This window comes from Salmo trutta, chromosome 7 (genome assembly GCF_901001165.1).
Source record: "Salmo trutta chromosome 7, fSalTru1.1, whole genome shotgun sequence".
Lineage (NCBI taxonomy): Eukaryota > Metazoa > Chordata > Actinopteri > Salmoniformes > Salmonidae > Salmo > Salmo trutta.
The window spans coordinates 42034023-42055226 of NC_042963.1; the positions used below are offsets into that span (position 1 = coordinate 42034023).

General features: G+C 43.0%; 2 protein-coding genes across 5 annotated transcripts in view; one reads left to right on the top strand and one right to left on the bottom strand.

Annotated features, from left to right (window-relative positions):
- LOC115197415 (protein bicaudal D homolog 1) overlaps positions 1-21204 on the top strand; it is a 63095-nt gene that overhangs the window by 13813 nt on the left and 28078 nt on the right. The window lies entirely within an intron of this gene.
- Positions 6411-9589, bottom strand: LOC115197419 (pyrin). The gene is made up of 2 exons (XM_029758923.1): positions 9480-9589; positions 6411-7881 (listed from the first exon to the last, which is right to left on the bottom strand). The coding sequence occupies exon 2, from the start codon at positions 7877-7879 to the stop codon at positions 6530-6532; it is 1350 nt and encodes a 449-aa protein (XP_029614783.1). The 5' UTR covers positions 7880-7881; positions 9480-9589; the 3' UTR covers positions 6411-6529.

Here is a 21204-nt window from a genome sequence, read left to right on the forward strand (position 1 = left end):
TTGTATGTCAGTGTGAAACAGCTCTATAAGACCATAAAATATCATGGGAAATTATTACAGTTAACTTGAGACCTAAAGTAACACAGTGCTTTGGGTTTCATTTGTTAATTAAGATGGAAACAATGACCCCTCTGAACACAATCGAAGTAAAGCTTCTGCAAGCTTTAGTTTTCATGTCTGTCATGTCATAGATGTTTCCAAGCAAACTGAAGCAGTTTTTGGGTGTGATCCAGTCTTGTTTCATGTTCCTCATTTCATAATCTCTCCATGGAGGAGAAGAAAGAGAAGGAAGAAGAGGAGGGGAGATAGCAAGAGGCCATTATATTCCATAATGACCTTGGGATGAGCTCTCCTGTGATTATAGAGCAATGACATATACAGTTTAAGTTTCCTGTCGAGTGTGTTTCATTTGGTGATCTCATAAAGGACAGGAAACACACATAACTGTATCTCTTAAAGCGTACATTTCTCAGATGTCAGGTTGACAGTTGAAGTCGGATGTTTACATACACCTTAGCCAAATACATTTAAACTCAGTTTTTCACAATTTCTGACATTCAATCCTAGTAAAAATGCCCTGTCGTAGGTCAGTTAGGATCACCACTTTATTTTAAGAATGTGAAATGTCAAAATAATAGTAGAGTTATTTATTTCAGCTTTTATTTCTTTCATCACATTCACATTCCCAGTTTACATACACTCAATTAGTATTTGGTAGCATTGCCTTTAAATTGTTTAACTTGGGTCAAACGTTTCGGGTAGCCTTCCACAAGCTCCCCACAATAAGTTGGGTGAATTTTGGCCCATTCCTCCTGACAGAGCTGGTGTAACTGAGTCAGGTTTGTAGGCATCCTTGCTCGCACATGCTTTTTCAGTTCTGCCCATACATTTTCTATAAGATTGAGGTCAGGTCTTTGTGATGGCCACTACAATACCTTGACTTTGTTGTCCTTAAGCCATTTTGCCACAACTTTGGAAGTAAAACCCAAAACACAGCTAAATGAAGCACTAACCTTTGATCTTCATCAGATGACACTCCTAGGACATTACGTTATACAATACATGCATGTTTTGTTCAATCAAGTTCATATTTATATCCAAAAACAGCTTTTTACATTGGCATGTGATGTTCAGAACATGCATTCCCACCCAAAACATCCGGGGAATTTACTAAATTACTCATCATAAACGTTGACAAAATACATAAATTATTTTAAGAATTATAGATTCAGAACTCTTTTATGCAAACGCTATGTCAGATTTTAAAATAGCTTTTCGGCGAAATCACATTTTGCAATATTCTGAGTACATAGCTCAGCCATCACGGCCAGCTATATTGACACCCGCCAAGTTCGGGGCACACTAAACTCAGAATTACTATTAGAAAAATTGTATTACCTTTGCTGATCTTTGTCAGAATGCACTCACTGGACTGCTACTTCCACAAGAAATGTTGTTTTTGTTCCAAATAATCCATAGTTATGTCCAAATACCTCCGTTCTGTTCGTGCGTTCAGGTCACTATCCAAAGGGTAACGCGCGAGCGCATTTCGAGACAAAAAAAATCAAAATGTTCCATTACCGTACTTAGAAGCATGTCAAACGCTGTTTAAAATCAAATTTTATGGTATTTTTCTCGTAAAATAGCAATAATATTCCAACCGGACAATAGTGTATTCATTCAAAGAGGAAAAGAAAAAACAGCGTGCTCACGTGAATGCGCATATCCAATCTCTTTGTCACCAGGCAGACCACTGACAAACTGAGCTACTATACTCTGCCCAGAGACAGAAGACGCCTCAATCCACTTTCTGAAGGCTTTAGAGTGCCAATGGAAGCCTTAGAAAGTGCTACGTAACCCCACAGATACTGTAGTTTTGATAGAGAATCAAAAGAACTACAAATTCTCAGACAGGCCACTTCCTGCTTGGAATTATCTCAGGTTTTTGACTGCCATATGAGTTCTGTTATACTCACAGACACCATTCAAACAGTTTTAGAAACTTCAGAGTGTTTTCTATCCACATCTACTAATAATATGCATATTCTCGTTTCTGGGCAAGAGTAGTAACCAGTTTAAATCGGGTACGTTTTTTCATCCGGCCGTGAAAATACTGCCCCCTAACCCAAACAGGTTAAACAGCTTGTAAAATTACAGAAAATTATGTCATGGCTTTAGAAGCTTCTGATAGGCTAATTGACATAATTTGAGTCAATTGGAGGTGTACCTGTGGATGTATTTCAAGACCTACCTTCAAACTCAGTGCCTCTTTGCTTGACATCATGAGAAAATCCCCAAAAGAATCAGCCAATACCTGTGAAAAAAATTTGTAGATCTCCACAAGTCTGGTTCATCCTTGGGGGCGATTTCCAAATGCCTGAAGGTACCACGTTCATCTGTACAAACAATAGTAAGCAAGCATAAACACCATGGGACCACGCAGCCGTCATACCACTCAGGAAGGAGACGCATTCTGTCAAACTAGAGATGAACGTACTTTGGTGCGAAAAGTGCAAATCAATCTCAGCACAACAGCAAACAACCTTGTGAAGATGCTAGAGGAAACAGGTACAAAAGTATCTATATCCACAGCAAAACAAGTCCTATATCGACATAACCAGAAAGGCTGCTCAGCAAGGAAGAAGCCACTGCTCCAAAACCGCCATAATAAAGCCAGACTAAGGTTTGCAACTGCACATGATGGCAAAGATCGTACTTTTTATGAGAAAAAATAGAACTGTTTGGCCATAATGACCATCGTTATGTTTGGAGGAAAAAGGGGGAGGCTTGCAAGCCGAAGAACACCATCCCAACCGTGAAGCATGGGGGGGGGGGGGCAGCATCATGTTATGTGGATATATTGAAGCAACATCTCAAGACATCAGTCAGGAAGTTAAAGCTTGGTCGCAAATGGGTCTTCCAAACGGACAATGACCCCAAGCATACTTCCAAAGTTGTGGCAAAATGACTTAAGGACAACAAAGTCAAGGTATTGGAGTGGCCATCACAAAGCCCTAACCTCAATCCTATTGAAAATGTTTGGGCAGAACTGAAAAAGCATGTGCGAGCAAGGAGCCCTACAATCCTGACTCAGTTACACCAGCTCTGTCAGGAGGAATGGGCCAAAATTCACCCAACTTATTGTGGGAAGCTTGTGGAAGCCTACCCAAAACGTTTGTCCGAAGTTAAACAATTTAAAGGCAATGCTACCAAATACTAATTGAGTGTACGTAAACTTCTGACCCATTGGGAATGTGATGAAAGAAATAAAAGCTGAAATAAATAATTCTCTCTACTATTATTCTGACATTTCACATTCTTAAAATAAAGTGGTGATCCTAACTGACCTAAGACAGGGTATTTTTACTAGGATTGAATGTCAGGAATTGTGAAAAACAGAGTATAAATGTATTTGGCTAAGGTGTATGTAAACTTTCAACTTCAACTGTCAACCTGACATCTGAGAAATGTACGCTTTAAGAGATACAGTTATGTGTGTTTCCTGTCCTTTATGAGATCAGCAAATGAAACACACTCGACAGGAAACACCTTATACCTATTTTTTATTTAAAAATTGCATTGTTGGTTAGGGCATTTCACTGTAAGGTCTACACCTGTTGTATTTGGCTCACGTGACAAATAATATTTTGATGACTGACCCTTAAGTGTCCACGGACCATTCCCACATTCTCAAAAATATAAATATTGTTTAATTATTCAAACTATTGATGTCCTTGTGTCTCTCTGTGCTCCACAGTTTACATTCCAATCTCGAACACTATTTCGATCATGTATTTTATGACTGACCATAAAACAGCCGACTTCTCACTCTCCCCCTCTACGAGAGAGAGCATGCTGTAAAGCGGACCCACTGTAACCTGATCCTTCAGATTGTCACAGGAGAGTTATGACACACCTAAAGGACTCTCAGACCATGAGAAACAACATTCTATGGTCTGATGAAACCAAGATTGAACTCTTTGGCCTGAATGGAGGAAACCAGGCACCGCTCAGCACCTGGCCAATACCATCCCTATGGTGAAGCATGGTGGTGGCAGCATCATGTTGTGGGGATTTTTTTCAGCGGCAGGGACTGGGAGACTAGTCAGGATTGAGGGAAAGATGAACAGAGCCATCCTTGATGAAAACCTGCTACAAAGCGCTCAGTTCTTCAGACTGGGGTGAAGGTTCACCTTCCAACAGGACAATGACAAGTCTCTGAATATCCATGAGTGGCCCAGCCAGAGCCCTGACTTGAACCCGATCAAACATCTCTGGAGAGACCTGAAAATAGCTGTGCAGTGACACTCCCCATCCAACCTAACAGAGCTTGAGAGAATCAGCAGGGAAGGGGAGAAGCTCCCCAAATACAGGTGTGCCAAAATGTTTGCATCATACCCAAGAAGACTCGAGGTTGTAATCGCTGCCAAAGGTGCTTCAACAAAGTGCTGAGTAAATGGTCTGAATACTTATATTTCCGTTTTTATTTTTAATACATTTGTAAAAATGTCTAAAAACCTGTTTTGACTTTGTCATTATGGTGAATTGTGTGTAGATTGATGAGAAAAAACTGTAACGTAACAACATGAGCCGCTAGTGCTGATGACATCACCCCTGTGAGTGGACCTACCGTAGACCCAAGTTCCAAGGCCTTCCAGCACACATTCACACCAAGAGCGCTCGGTTGACTGCTCTGTAAACTCTCTCCTGTAATGATTAATGTTGTGTAAGGAGAATACTGGATTATTCCCAATCACCCAGTGCACTAAAGACTGGAGTATAGAGACTAGAGCATGTGGGTCTTGTTCCCAGCCCAGTACTCCATCTTCCTGTCTATAAGCCTGGCATCTCTTATTAGCAGCCCAGTACTCCATGTTCCTGGCTATAGACCTGGCAAGCGAGCCACAGAGACTGTAGACTCTCTCGATCTCTTACATAACTCCTGCTTTGTGATACAGCCATACGTTGCCTCTGTCTCATACTCACCTCCTGCTCTGTAACACAGCAATTAGCAGCCTTTCTCAGGGTGTCTGCTGGAAAACCAATCAGCCTGCCTGGGATTAACAGTCTCTCTCTCTCTCTCTCTCTCTCTCTCTCTCTCTCTCTCTCTCTCTCTCTCTCTCTCTCTCTCTCTCTACCATGCAATTAATCGGCTGATGCAGATTTGTCAAAGAGAGCGTGGGAGTGGTTCTCCACATTAGAGCTTTGATTCTATCTCACCCTATGGTATCAACGGAACACTTGGGATAAAGAGTCATACTGTAGAATTGTAAGGGTAAAAGGTGTTGTAATTCAGATGCTTCTGGATGGAGGAACCACATGGACCTTGACATAGGAGTTGTCAGAGTGGAAGGTGTGTCATTCAGAATGTTCTGGATGGAAAACCACAAGGACCTTGAGACGTATTGTTGGCTGAATGGGTTCATTTAATTAGACCTTCAGTTAATGTAATTTATAACCTTTAAATTCTTCAAGAAGGGGAAAACTGGAGAGACATTTTGAAATATGACATTTGAAACAACTTCCAACAAAAAAGTAAATGGAAAACAAATGTATGATTTGATGTAACACAGTGCTTCCCCAATGTGCTTCCCTAAACATTGATATATAATAATATTCTACTATAACATCATTCTAATATAATAATATTCTAGATACTAGGGCTGTGAAACAATATAATTTTTAAATCTAATTAATCGTCGGACTTGCTGTGATTAATCACAATTAATTGCATATTCAGAATTAGCTCAAATTGAGCTGTAATTTAAGATTTTTTTATACAAAAGCAGTACAAGAATATTGAAGTCTTGATTTTGTCCAAAGTAACGGTTAACAAAATCAGGTAAATTGATAAAGCACACTTTCTTTAACCTTGTTTTGACATCACAACGTTTTTAGCTGTATATGATATGTATTTTTGATGTTTTCAATTTATTTTGAATGCATTCAGACAATGCGATTAATAAAAAAATGTAAACTATCTCTGACAGCCTCAATACACTGAGTGTATAGACTGACCAGGTGAAAGCTATGATCCCTTATTGACGTCACTTGTTAAATCCACTTCAATCAGTGTCGATGAAGGGGAGGAGACAGGTTAAAGAAGGATTTTTAAGCCTTGAGACAATGGAGACATGGATTGTATATGTGTGCCATTCAGAGGGTGAATGGGCAAGACAAATTATTGTAGTGACTTTGAACAGGGTATGGTAGTAAGTGCCAGGCGCGAGTGTGTCAAGAACTGCAACGCTACTGGGGTTTTCACGCTCAATAGTTTCCTGTGTGTATCAAGAATGGTCCACTACCCAAATGACATCCAGCCAACTTGACACAACTGTGGGAAGCATTGGAGTCAACATGGGCCATCATCCCTGTTGAACGCTTTCGACACCTTGTACAGTCTATGCCCTGATGAATTTAGGCTGTTCTGAGGGAAAAAGTGGGGGGTGCAACTCAATATTAGGAAAGTGTTGCTAATATTTTGTATACTCAGTGTATATACACATTGTAAGTTGCATTTTATCAATTTTCAGGCTTTTTCAGAAGTTAAGAAATGAATACTCAGTTGTTGATTGACTGGGGTAATGACTAATGGGGCTGAGTTTTCACCGTCATCGTCAGTACCAGTGCTAAAGAATGGATAGAGTTTCTTATTGAAAGTGTAATCAGTGAAAGAGTAGATATGAGACCTGTTATCCACATCATAGAAGGAGACCTGGCCTTGTTCATAATCAACATAAACCCCTATCTTCTGGGGCTTCTGACTCAGAGCGATGAGGATAGCAGGGCTTTCAGCAGCTACATACCTATCCCCATCCCTCAGACATATAGCCAGGTATCCATGGCCAGGGCTCAGGGTGACCCCACTCTTCCTGTTGATGGACTCTATGGCCACTCCTAAATCCAACCTAGTCTTACCTTTCACCTGCACCTCATAGTAGAATCTCCCTGAGGAGAAGCCCTCCTTTGCTAGGACATTAACAACTACATTAAATCTTTCAGGGCCATCTGTGACATTTTGCCAGAGATCTCCAACTCTCACTTGTTTCCCGTCTTCAGAGACGATGAGGTACGGATGTGCTGTATCAGGGTCCAGAGTCACATTCACTGCACACTTCTTGATCCTTCCCAACTCAGCTGCAGACAGCCTGCTCTCTTCACTATTGAGTGCTTCTCTCAGCTTGTTCACAGCTCTCCTCATAGACCCCACACTGGGATCACTGTGAATGCTGACCTCAGACCAGTCAATGGTGGCCGGTGGGGTACACAGGGACGGGAACATCTGGAGAAGGTGAAGGTGGTCCTCTGTGTGTGAGAGCTGCTCCAGTTCAGAGCTTCTCTCCTGCAGTTTAGAGATTTCCTGTGTTAGCTCTAGAATGTGCTCTATAGCCCCGGTTGTTGCTGCTTTCTGCTTCTTTTCGATCTCCTCAATGACATCTACGTAGGTCTCCTGAACGAGCCGGGCCACTTCAGTCAGGAACAGCAAAGTGTCCTCTTTCTCCCTCTCCACATTTTTCTCGATGAGTTTTGCAGAGTGTACGATCTCCTTCATCTTCTTTCGTCGGTCCTGGATCATCAGCTGCATTTCCCCCCGCACTTTCTTGAAGTCTGTCTCTCCACACTCATCCCTTGTGTGGACATAGTGGTGAATGACCTGGTCCTTGTCCTTACAGAATGGATACTGACCTGTTTGGCCGCTTCCACAGGTGTGTCTGTCTTGTTTCATACTGTACTCATACTCCAGGTCTTCCTCCTCCTCCTCATCAATCTCAATATCTTCTTCGTCCAGAGTAGTGGTGCGCACCAGGCACACAAATAAAACCAGGTACAACAGGCTGGCATGCAGGCCCCTCCCTATGCACTTGTTGTTTGGCGACATAGCTGGGAACAAGACAACACAGTCAGTTATTTTTTGGTTTTGTTTTGTTTCTATTTAGTTTAGTTCAGTTTAGCTTAGTTTCAGTTCAATCTATGTAAAACATGAATGGAAATTCCCATTCAAGAACTGAAATTTGATTGACTGGTGCAGATCAGATGTACAGATAAAGCCAGCATTGGTCTGCCAGTCAGTGACTCATGCATCACATGCCTTGTTAAACTGAAACCAAAACAATGATAGAGATAGGTATATTTGCCTCTAAAATATATTTTCTCTTTCAGTTTTAAAAAGAATACAAAAAAACATTCAAACACCCACTGGGGACAGTAGGGTCGTTCCACTAATAGAGTGTCCTTTGCCTCTCGTTGATATTTTATACTGAACAAAAATATAAACGCAACATGTATAGTGTTGGTCTCAGAAATGTTCCATATGCACAAAAAAGCTTATTTTTCAACGTTTCTGCACAAATCATTTTACATCCCTGTTAGTGAGCATTTCTTCTTTACCAAGACAATCCATCTAGGGGTGGAAAAAGTACCCCATTTTCAAACTTGAGTAAAAGTAATGTTATGTTAATAGAAAATGACTCAAGTAAAAGTGAAAGTCACCCAGTAAAATACTACTTGAAACAAAAGCAACCTGCCGAAATGACTACAGACCCGTAGCACTCACGATTCAAGTGAATTTTTATGGTGAAAATTATCTTCCCCAAACTTGGAACTTATGTGCTGTGTATGTATGCCAGGTCGGGTTTACACCCGTTGTAAATCAGGATTAATGTGCTTCATTTTAAGACGTTAGTTGTGTACAAACCTTATTAAAAATAGGCCTATGGGCTACGCTACTTGAGGTGTGCGACTATGATTTGAAAAAGTTGCAAAAAAAAGGCATGCGCTGTTTCTTGCCTTACTGCACACAAGCTGGGCATCACTCACAAGTGATAATATATAATTCATAAGTGATAGGCTAATATTGTCACCCATCAGACTATTCTTGATTTAATCTTGTCTTTACATACTGTATACTAAATCATATATGTGTGAAATTTGTTTAGAATGGCCCATTATCATGAACCTTTCTCAAAAAAGGGTCTCAGGAAAAAATACATGTAATCTATGCACTTAAATAGCGAATGGAGGATTATTTTTTCTGTGGTTAATTTTCATGCCAGCCAGGTAGGCTAAACGCCTGTTGTAAAGAGAAGCAATGTGCTTAATATTAGGAAAGTTGAGAAATAAATATAGTAGGCCTAGCCTATAGAAAGCTGATGGGATCCACCTCTTTTAAATAGAGGTCATCACTCTGTTTTCTCTCACAATTGCATAGCCTATAGAAATGTTGAGCAACATGAGCTCATGGGCTCATGAATTGTTTGATTTTCAATCACATTTGCATTGATGTCAGAGTGATTAGAGGGACAACAGAGTGCTGAGTACCAGGCAGTTAACAAACGGTAACGTGAAATTTGACTGCCGTCATGACTCGTGACGGCCGGTGTGGCGGTAATACGGTCCCCATAACAGCCCAAATCCAATACATGACTTTTCTATCTAAGCGTTAAGAAATATCCCCTTGGTAAATAAACCTGTTCACTCACCTGATTGTGTGCTTGTCTAGTAGTGTTTCTGTATGACTATCTTCTTTCACTTCAGTGATAATCACTTGAGGCGATTACTTTATATAGCCTACAGTACCTGGCCAGGACAGTTTCACTTTACTGTATTATGCTGGTCAGTTACCGTACCAGCGTAAAATATGTATTTCCTCCTCCCCTTCTCCTAAAGAACTATTACATCATATCAACTTGAGGTAAGTTATGTTAAATATTAACTCCGCCGTAGCAGTGCTCATTCTATCATGTGGCTACAATAAAACACCCTAATTTGATTTAATTCATAAAACCACTTGTTCAGTGAACTAAATAACTTTTTCACACCGAAATACATATTAATTCTGACTGTCTCCAGCCCGGCCAGTATATAGGACAGGGATGGGCAACTGATTTTGTTAGTCACTCTCACTCAGATATCATATTAAAAAACTGCAAACATTTCTCTTAACCCTATGGCAAAATTGGTAGAATTGCAACAAACTTGCTTTAAAACTGCAACATTTTCTCTACGCCCCATGGACAAATATGTAGAATTGCAGGAAATGAACTCAAAAACATTAAAGTTTTCTCTCTGCTGTCAAGTGTGCCACAATTTTTGGGGGGGGAGGCAACAAAATTTCACTTATGGCCCCCAAAAGGCTAGGTCCGCCTCTGACTGCATGTGTGGGTATGGGTTGTGGGTACGCAGAACCGCAAACCACTGCGGCCCACTCATGATGAGTTCAGATTGTTGGTGGCCCCGGCCCCATCCCTGATATAGGACATAAGACTTCTGAGGCCCTAATGAATCTCTGGCTTTATGGAGAGCTGGAGACAGAGGAGAGGGACATCCCTCTCCATGCAGACACACACACCTTGATTTACCATGCGGCTGCCTGGAGTTTACTAGACAGGTCCTCTGTGGAAGAGTAATACGGCCCAGGCACACCTGTGGTTCTTAACAGTTTGATGGATGGAAGATGAGATGCTGTCACAGCCTGGGGGAATCTGGTTAAGGGACGAACGGTACACTGGAAGTGGGAAGGCGACATTAGTGGTTAATGTGAGACTACTCTGCACTGGGCTGTATGAAGATTTGTGAGCTTTCAGAGCAGAGACTGATTTAAAGTGAGCCCACAGGCACATACTTACCACCTAGTCATTTAATGTAAGAATATCTGTAGTTATTAGAGTATCTTAGCCGTTATGACTTATGACTGGAGGATATTATAAGCTTTATTTTTTCAATTTGTTCTATTGTGCTTTTACCAATGGCAATAGCCCTTTATCTGAAACGCTCAAAGAACAAAGGCAACAGTTGTTATGAGATGAGAAGATGTAGGATGAGGGTGTTTCTCTCGCTCGCTCTCTCTCTCTCTCTTGGAGTGACTGAAGCTAGGGTGATGGAAGGGTTCTAAGAGCCCATGCAGTCTGCCATTGCATCATGCTGATGAGTCAGGACAGGTCATACAGGGCATCTTGCATCAAAGCCTCCTCTCTTTTCCTCTCCTCCTTTCAGGCCACTTCGTATGTGTTCTGACCTTTTGGCGCAGTTACCACTCTGCTGAGCCAACCGTCCCCAACCGTCCCCTCTAGGGCATATTACCCAGCTGAGAGAGCTGGTAAAATACGTTATAAAATGATGTGTTAGTAAATACTGTAAAAAGCCATCTCTTTTCTCTTCCCTCTGTTTGTCTGTATTTCTCTCTCTTAATAAATGAATACAGTTACTATGACACTAGCACTCCTATCCATCTGGGTTATGCTGCCATTTTGAACCACTTCTTGTATAATAGATTTTATCTCAGTAAGACCTGTCATGACGTTGGCCTGTGGGTAAGGTTTATGACCCCCCCATAAATACCTTCTCCCTTCCCCTCTCTCTCTGACCCTACTGAAGGACTGGAATAGCCTGTGTTAAATATAGAGAGTCTGGGAACATCAAACAAATGGGGAAAGGAACCATCTTTTGCTAATAAAACCAGTTGGAAATATGCTTGATAACGTAATGAGTATGTATGTCAGTTCATTGTTATCTGAGACATTATGATTGATGGCAGGACAACATAAACTGTACCGGAGAAAGTATACACCCTCTAGTTATCAGAGTCACATGGAATTGTTATGCAATTGAAATGTTTGATATTGAAATTGTTTGTTAGGAGATTAAATGTAATTTTAGCTTCCAAATGAGAGAATTGGGTTTTCATAGGGAAAGTGCCCTGCCGATCAGTGGCCAACCCTGTGAAGAGACATGGGGTTATAAACGATGAAACCCCTCCTTTCCCCTCTCCACTATATAAGTCTTTGACGAAAAGACATTCCGGTTCCAGTACGAGAGGTCTGCAGCCTCGACGTTATAAGGACAGACATGTTAACTAAACCATATCAAGAACAGAACTAAGCCAACCTCGGCGTGAGCTTTGATGGCGACTGGTATGAACTTTGAGCTTATTCACTACAGAAGTGATACTTCCTAGCCGTTGAGTTAGCCGCTGCTAACGTGGGCTAGGAAAGGACGGACGACGGATCCAGTCTAACAACCAGATGAAGATACCACCACCATTGACATTCTTCCACTACACAACAGGAAGATCTGTTGGCCAACCACGGCCAGCATCTACGACCAATCTACCGAAGCGCAGCTCAGAGTAAATATTTATTGCATTTTCCTTTTCCAAATGGGCGGTAATTTAAAAAATCCAAGATGGCGTAGCAGTTCAGACGTCCTGTCGTGTCCCGTGTATATATATATATATATTTACATATTTTTTTCTTCACTTATCTTTTTACATTTTTTTATTCTAAATACTCAACCTCAAAGCACTCTCCTGCAACCCGCCTCATCAATAAAAAAAAAAAAAAAGAAAGTATTATTTACCTCATTTGAATTCCACGACAGAAGCTAGCCAGAGGTTAGCCATTTTCACTGGCTAACGTTGAAGTTCAGCTAGCTACGGTTAGCTGTCCTCAGCTATCCATTAGCTCGAAAAGCTATCGCCAGTTTTTGTACAGCGCGACTCAGACCAGAGCATATCGGACCTATTCTCTCTCCTTTCCTCGATTTCTACCGCAGGCTCTGGACATTTACACCTGGATCTTGCAGCTAACTAGCTGCTACCTGAGTGACTATTGGCAACGTCGGTCTCGGAATTAACACACACTATTACGGAGCTAGCTAGCTAGCCAGCTGAAGAATTCCGTCAGCCACTCGTGGGCTACTCCTGAGCTAGCCAGCTGAAGTGTCTCCTGGGCTACAACTCACCTATCCTGACCCGTTTTACTGCCGATGCGGAGCCTCATTGGGTCTTCACGACTGGATCACCGACGTTATCTGCCCGAGGGAGTTGTCCAACTGGCCCCTCCGTCGCGACGTAACCTGATCGCCCATCTGCGGCCAGCTAATCGTTAGCTGTCTTTTCGGCTGCGATCTGAATAGGTCTGTCGGACACTTTTCTTGGGCCACTATAACTAACTATTTTGCCAACTTGGACAGGTCCCCCCTTCCACACGGAACCCCACTAACCCACAGACGGAAACGCACGAGGCGGCTAAAAACAGACCTCCCTCCCATCTTCCACCAGCTTGCTACCTATGGCCCGGCTAGCTGTCTGATTCTCACTGGACCCTCTGATCACTCGGCTAAGCATGCCTCTCCTTAATGTCAATATGCCTTGTCCATTGCTGTTCTGGTTAGTGTTTATTGGCTTATTTCACTGTAGAGTCTCTAGCCCTGCTCATTATACCTTATCCAACCTCTCAGTTCCTCCACCCACACATGCTATGACATCTTCTGGTTTCAATGATATTTCTAGAGACAATATCTCTCTCATAATCACTAATTGCCTAGGTTTACCTCCTCTGTACTCACATCCCACCATACCTTTGTCTGTACATTATACCTTGAAGCTATTTTATCGCCCCCAGATACCTGCTCCTTTTTCTCTCTATTCTGGACGTCACAGACGACCAATTCTTATAGCTTTTAGCCGTACCCTCATACTTATCCTTCTCTGCTCCGCTGGGGATGTAGAGGTGAATCCAGGCCCTTCAGTGCCTGGCTCCACACCTACTCCCCAGGCGCTCTCTTTTGATGACTTCTGTAACCGTAATAGCCTTGGTTTCATGCATGTTAACATTAGAAGCCTCCTCCCTAAGTTTGTTTTATTCACTGCTTTAGCACACTCTGCCAACCCGGATGTCCTAGCTGTGTCTGAATCTTGGCTTAGGAAGTCCACCAAAAACTGTGAAATCTTCATCCCTAACTACAACGTTTTCAGACAAGATAGAACGACCAAAGGGGGCGGTGTTGCAATCTACTGCAGAGATAGCTTGCAGAGTTCTGTCCTGCTATCCAGGTCTGTACCCAAACAATTTGAACTTCTACTTTTAAAAATCCACCTCTCCAAAAACAAGTCTCTCACCGTTGCCGCCTGCTATAGACCCCCCTCGGCCCCTAGCTGTGCTCTGGACACCATATGTGAACTGATTGCCCCCCATCTATCTTCAGAGCTCGTGCTACTAGGCGACCTAAACTGGGACATGCTTAACACCCCAGCCATTCTACAATCCAAGCTTGATGCCCTCAATCTCACACAAATTATTAATGAACCCACCAGGTACAACCCCAAAGCCGCAAACACTGGCACCCTCATAGATATCATCCTAACCAATGTGCCCTCTAATTACACCTCTGCCGTTTTCAACCAAGATCTCAGCGATCACTGCCTCATTGCCTGCACCCGTAATGGGTCAGCGGTCAAACGACCTCCACTCATCACTGTCAAACGCTCCCTGAAACATTTCAACGAGCAAGCCTTTCTAATCGACCTGGCCCTGGTATCCTGGAAGGATATTGACCTCATCCCGTCAGTAGAGGATGCCTGGTTATTTTTAAAAAATGCCTTCCTCTCCATCTTAAATAAGCATGCCCCTTTCAAGAAATTTAGAACCAGGAACAGATATAGCCCTTGGTTCTCCCCAGACCTGACTGCCCTTAACCAACACAAAAATATCCTGTGGCGTTCTGCATTAGCATCGAACTGCCCCCGCGATATGCAACTTTTTAGGGAAGTTAGAAACCAATACACACAGGCAGTTAGAAACGCCAAGGCTAGCTTTTTCAAACAGAAATTTGCTTCGTGCAACTCCAACTCTAAAAAGTTCTGGGACATTGTAAAGTCCATGGAGAATAAGAACACCTCCTCCCAACTGCCCACTGCACTGAGGATAGGAAACTCTGTCACCACCGATAAGCCCACTATAATTGAGAATTTCAATAAGCATTTTTCTACGGCTGGCCATGCTTTCCACCTAACTACCCCTACTGCATTCAACAGCACTGCACCCCCCACAGCTACTCGCCCAAGCCTCCCCCATTTCTCCTTCTCCCAAATCCATTCAGCTGATGTTCTGAAAGAGCTGCAAAATCTGGACCCCTACAAATCAGCTGGGCTTGACAATCTGGACCCTTTCTTTCTAAAATTATCTGCCGAAATTATTGCAACCCCTATTACCAGCCTGTTCAACCTCTCTTTCGTGTCGTCTGAGATTCCCATAGATTGGAAAGCAGCTGCTGTCATCCCCCTCTTCAAAGGAGGTGACAATCTTGACCCAAGTTGCTACAGACCTATATCCATCCTACCCTGCCTTTCTAAGGTCTTCGAAAGCCAAGTCAACAAACAGATTACCGACTATTTTGAATCCCACCGCACCCTCTCCGCTATGCAATCTGGTTTCAGAGCTGGTCATGGGTGCACCTCAGCCACGCTCAAGGTCCTAAACGACATCGTAACCGCCATCGATAAGAAACATTACTGTGCTGCCGTATTCATTGACCTGGCCAAAGCTTTTGACTCTGTTAATCACCACATCCTCATCGGCAGACTTAGTAGCCTTGGTTTCTCAAACGATTGCGTCGCCTGGTTCACCAACTACTTCTCTGACAGAGTTCAGTGTGTCAAATCGGAGGGCCTACTGTCTGGACCTCTGGCAGTCTCTATGGGGGTACCACAGGGTTCAATTCTTGGGCCAACTCTTTTCTCTGTATACATAAATGATGTCGCTCTTGCTGCTGGTGAATCTCTGATCCACCTCTACGCAGACGACACCATTCTGTATACTTCTGGCCCTTCTTTGGACACTGTGTTAACAACCCTCCAGACGAGCTTCAATGCCATTCAACTCTCCTTCCGTGGTCTCCAACTGCTCCTAAACACAAGTAAAACTAAATGCATGCTCTTCAACCGATCGCTGCCTGCACCTGCCCGCCCATCCAGCATAACTTCTCTGGACGGTTCTAACTTAGAATTTGTGGACAACTACAAATACCTAGGTGTCTGGTTAGACTGTAAACTCTCCTTCCAGACTCACATCAATCATCTCCAATCCAAAGTGAAATCTAGAATTGGCTTCCTATTTCGCAACAAAGCATCCTTCACTCATGCTGCCAAACATACCCTCGTAAAACTGACCATCCTACCAATCCTCGACTTCGGCGATGTCATTTACAAAATAGCCTCCAATACCCTACTCAACAAGCTGGATGCAGTCTATCACAGTGCCATCCGTTTTGTCACCAAAGCCCCATATACAACCCACCACTGCGACCTGTATGCTCTCGTTGGCTGGCCTTCACTTCATCATCGTCGCCAAACACATTGGCTCCAGGTCATCTACAAGACCCTGCTAGGTAAAGTCCCCCCTTATCTCCGCTCACTGGTCACCATAGCAGCACCCACCTGTAGCACGCGCTCCAGCAGGTATATCTCTCTGGTCACCCCTAAAGCCAACTCCTCCTTTGGTCGTCTCTCCTTCCAGTTCTCAGCTGCCAATGATTGGAACGAACTACAAAAATCTCTAAAACTGGAAACACTTATCTCCCTCACTAGCTTTAAGCACCAGCTGTCAGAGCAGCTCACAGATCTCTGCACCTGTACATAGCCCATCTTTAATTGTGCCCAAACTACTACCTTTTCCCCTACTGTATTTATTTATTTTATTTATTTTGCTCCTTTGCACCATATTATTTATATTTTAACTTTTAACTTTCTTCAAACTACAAATCTACCATTCCAGTGTTTTTTCTTGCCATACTTTATTTACTTTGCCACCATGGCATTTTTTTGCCTTTACCTCCATTATCTCACATCATTTGCTCACATTGTATATAGTCTTATTTTTTTCTACTGCATCATTGATTGTATGTTGTTTTACTCCATGTGTAACTCTGTGATTTTGTATGTTGTCGAACTGCTTTGCTTTATCTTGGCCAGGTCGCAATTGTAAATGAGAACTTGTTCTCAACTTGCCTACCTGGTTAAATAAAGGTGAAAAAAAAAAAAAAAAAATGTAGAATGCATAAAATAATGTATTTACGATAGCATAGCTGCTGTTTCTGTGTTCCTAAATCTTCCCGCTCTTTCATTCAAGCCCAACCCCCTTTTCCTTTGTGTAACCAGCCATGATACAGGCTCAGTCCACCAGAACGCTTTCTGTATGACATCATATGAATTCTGTGTATTTGTAATTCTGTGTGATTAGTTAGGTATTTAGTAAATAAATAATTAAACCCAATTTTGTATTGCTGATTCAACTTGTTAGCCAGGGTTCGTGAAGATAACCAAGAATTTATAACTTTCATGATGAGATTGAAAATAAGATTGACTGCTATCGATGTAAAATATTACTAAGTATTTTAAGAGTTTATTCAGAAGATAACAGCTCTATAAACGTTCTTCTGTGGTGCCCCGACTTTCTAGTTAATTACATTTACATGATTAGCTTAATCAGGTAATATTAATTACAGAGAAATAATTTTATAAGTTAGCATGTCATATCACTTAATCCGGCATAGCCAAAGACACGACAGACCGTAAGGTTAGATGAGATGCAATCCTTATCCTACCTGCTGACTTGTTTGTCACATATGTGATGTGTGGAAGAGTTAATGCCACTCCACTTAATAATCTCACACAGGGCAGTGAGCTGTTAAGGACCAGTTTGCAAACCATCTGTTCTCAGCTGGAGAGGGAAGGAGAGGAGAGATGAGGAGAGGGATGATGAGGAGAGGGAAGGAGAGGAGAGAAAGGGGAAGGGGAGGAGATATGAGGAGAGGGAAGGAAAGGAGATATGAGGAGAGGAGAGATGAGGAGAGGAAAGATGAGGAGAGATGAGGGAAGGCAGGAAGAGATGAGGAAAGAAGAGGGAAGGGGAGGGGATATTAGGAGAGGAGAGGAGACATACAGAATGAGCCTTAATAAGTGATGGGCATTCTGGGCTCTGGTCCAAGCGTCCCTCTTATCAGTGGTGGGATGATGACTGGGGGCCAGATGTAATTGCTTCAAAAAGACAAGCTAAACACTGGCTTTCTCCTGGCTGACCTTTAGAATGAACACAGCATGTGGACAGACCACACACAACCAGAGATGGGAGGGAAAGCACTAGACTGGATAGGATACTATTGTTGGTTGTTGTGTCTGGTACGGTTTTGGTACCACCCACACACACACAGTTGGAGTGACTGAAGTGTGGTGCCAGGACAACAACCTCTCCCTCAACGTGAGCAAGACAAAAAAGCTGATCATGGACTACAGGAAAATAAGTGGCGAACAAGCCCCCATTCACATCGACAGGGTTGTAGTGGAACGGGTTGAAAGTTTCAAGGTCCTTAGTGTCCACCTCACCAACTAACTATCATGGTCCAAACACATCAAGACAGTCGTGAAGAGAGCATGACAACACCTTTTCCCCCTCAGGAGACTGAAAATATTTGGCATGGGTCCCCAGATCCTCAAAAAGTTCTACAGCTGCACCATCGGGAGCATCCTGACCGGTTGCATCACCGCCCGGTATGGCAACTGCTCGGCATCCGACTTTAAGGCTCTACAGAGGGTAGTGCGTACGGCCCAGTACATCACTGGGGCCAAGCTTCCTGACATCCAGGACCTATATACTAGGCTATGTCAGAGGAAGGCCCAAATTGTGAAAGACTCTTTAACAGCTTCTTCCCTCATGTCACACCCTGATCTGTTTCACCTGTCTTTGTGATTGTCTCCACCCCCCTCCAGGTGTCGCCCATCTTCCCCATTATCCCCTGTGTATTTATACCTGTGTTCTCTGTTTGTTTGTTGCCAGTTCGTCTTGTTTGTCAAGTCAACCAGCATTTTTGTTTCAGCTCCTGCTTTTGCCAGTCTCTCTTTTTCTCACCCTCCTGGTTTAGACCCTTGCCTGTCCTGACTCTGAGCCCACCTGCCTGACCACACTGCCTGCCCCTGAACCTGAGCCTGCCTGCCGACCTGTACCTTTGCCAAACCTCTGGATTATAGACCTCTGCCTACCCTGACCTTGAGCCTGCCTGCCGCCCGGTACTGTTGCCCCACCTCTGGTTTACATACCCCTGCCTGCCTTGACCTGCTCCTGTTGGAATATTAAACCATTGTTAATTCGACGTTGTCTGCATCTTCATACCTGATACCCCAAGCAACCAGGACGATTTACATTGACCCCCCCCCCCCCTTATATATAGCCTCATTGTTGTTATTTTATTGTGTTACTTTTTATTTGTACTTTCGTTTATTTAGAGAATATTTTCTTACCTCTTTTTGGTGCACTGCATTGTTGTTAAGGGCTTGTAAGTAAGCATTTTCACTGTAAGGTTGTATTCGGCATGTGACAAATAAAATTTGATTTGATTTGAAAATAGCTGTGCAGCAACGTTCCCCATCCAACCTGACAGAGCTTGAGAGGATCTTCAGAGAAGAATGGGAAAAACTCCCCAAATACAGGTGTGCCAAGCTTGTAGCGTCATACCCAAGAAGACTCGAGGCTGTAATCACTGCCAAAGGTGCTTCAACAAAGTACTAAGTGAAGGGTGTGAATACATTTTTAGATTTTATGTTTTTGCAAAAAAATCTACAAACCTGTTTTTTCTTAGTCATTATGGGGTATTGTGTGTAGATTGATTGGGGAGAAAAAAAACCTATTTAACACATTTTAGAATAAGGCTGTAACGTAACAAAATGTGGAAAAAGTCAAGCGGTCTGAATACTTTCCGAATGCACTGTATTTATTAAAAGTCCAGACTAAGTGTGAAATAAATAAGTCATAGCTAATCTACATAGTCCACCTATCTATCCACTATGACTCCACCTACCTTTGACCTTAATCTTCAAAATTCACCTCTCTTACATTGAAACTTGGATTCCAAGTTTCTTTTCCATTTAAGCAATCAGGTGGTCGTTGACAAGTCTTGTTTTTTATCATTTGTGTTGCATACTATCACAGAAAAAGTGAAGTCCAAGAGGGCTCTACCGTGGAGGTTAGGTTGGAGATGAATCACCGTTACACCGAAGTAGTTCAGTCTCCTGCCTGCTGAGCTCCCTGGGTCTAAACATGGCACAGAGCTGTCCCACGACTCCCAAACAGGGTATGTCGCAGGGGGGAAGGGTTTCAGGGTAGCACACCACTCCACAACACACCAGACTACACAACATACCAGTCAACCGTCCCGTGTCGACCAGAGAACTGTCTGCTCCTCATCCTATGCCTGAGGGATGAATATCTATAGAAAGGGCTTTCTTTGTGTGGCTTCTATCGCAGATGGACCAGAATGCCTCAGGGTGTAATCCACAATGCAGTATACAACAATAATCAGTATAAAACACCGTACTGGACTCCGCTTGTTAACCACATATTATCGCCCCAGGATATGACATAAAACTTTAAACATCCTCACATCCACCATGTTTAATGTGACATGATAAGACGATCTAGTTATTCTGTGGTAGCAGTGCACCTTATATTTTTGTTTATCTTCATATACAGTTACAGTACAGACCAGGGAGTTATTTTAAGCCGTGCATCAGAGGAGGATGCCTCATGCAACAGGGAGCCAGAGCACGTTTTCCTCATATGTGGTTGAGCTGTGTTACAGAGTGATGTGTTCTGTAGAGAATAACAGGAAGCAGATGGAGAGAACAGGCTTTGAGGTCGCCTAGCTTCCCTTTGTTCGAAAACCATCTGCCTCTCCCACTATGCATCCAAGATCCCCTGTCTCTATGGATGAGCAGCACTGACTCTGAATCACAGGCAGCCTCCGCTGTCTGTTCTCCCTCCATCCTCCAGAGTGGGGCCAGTGTGGGGCCCAACCCAAGCTCCTGCTCCAAGGACCCAGCTGGACTCTCGAGGGGCCTGTGGAGCCTGGCCCTCCTGCCTGTCTGGATATTGACAGGCTATCATCTAAAAGCAACAATGCCAGCTTATTCACCCTGGTCGAGCCCCAAATGACATCTTTTGTTCTAGGGACTACGGGGCCTCCCACCTAATCACTTACAGAATCACTCTGTGGTGTTGCACTGGGAGGAGAGGAGACACGAGGGACATCTGAAACAAGATAGAGAGCGCTCCTCACATCAATGCATGTTTTTGTAGTGGCCAGACAGAAGCTCCTTAGTGACTGTGTTTGTGTGTGCAATTAAGGGTTGATTACTCTCTTGTGTGTTTATATGTGTAGCTCCTATGCAAACGTGATTAGCACTAGAAAAATAGAAGACAAGAGAAACACTGTGCACAGCTGTGTTTGTTCACATGCTGTTGGTACATGTGTGAATAGACAAAGGTGACTTACACTGCAGTCAGTGTCAACGTCAACAAATTGAAAACACATTCTAGATGTGACGTAGGGACTTCCAAAGAGCCATAGACCTGCTTTAACCCAATCCTCTCCTGTCCC

What these genes read in the sequence shown, in the direction of transcription:
- LOC115197419 (XM_029758923.1), bottom strand. Translation starts at nt 7,879, where the DNA reads ATGTCGCCAAACAACAAGTGCATAGGGAGGGGCCTGCATGCCAGCCTG.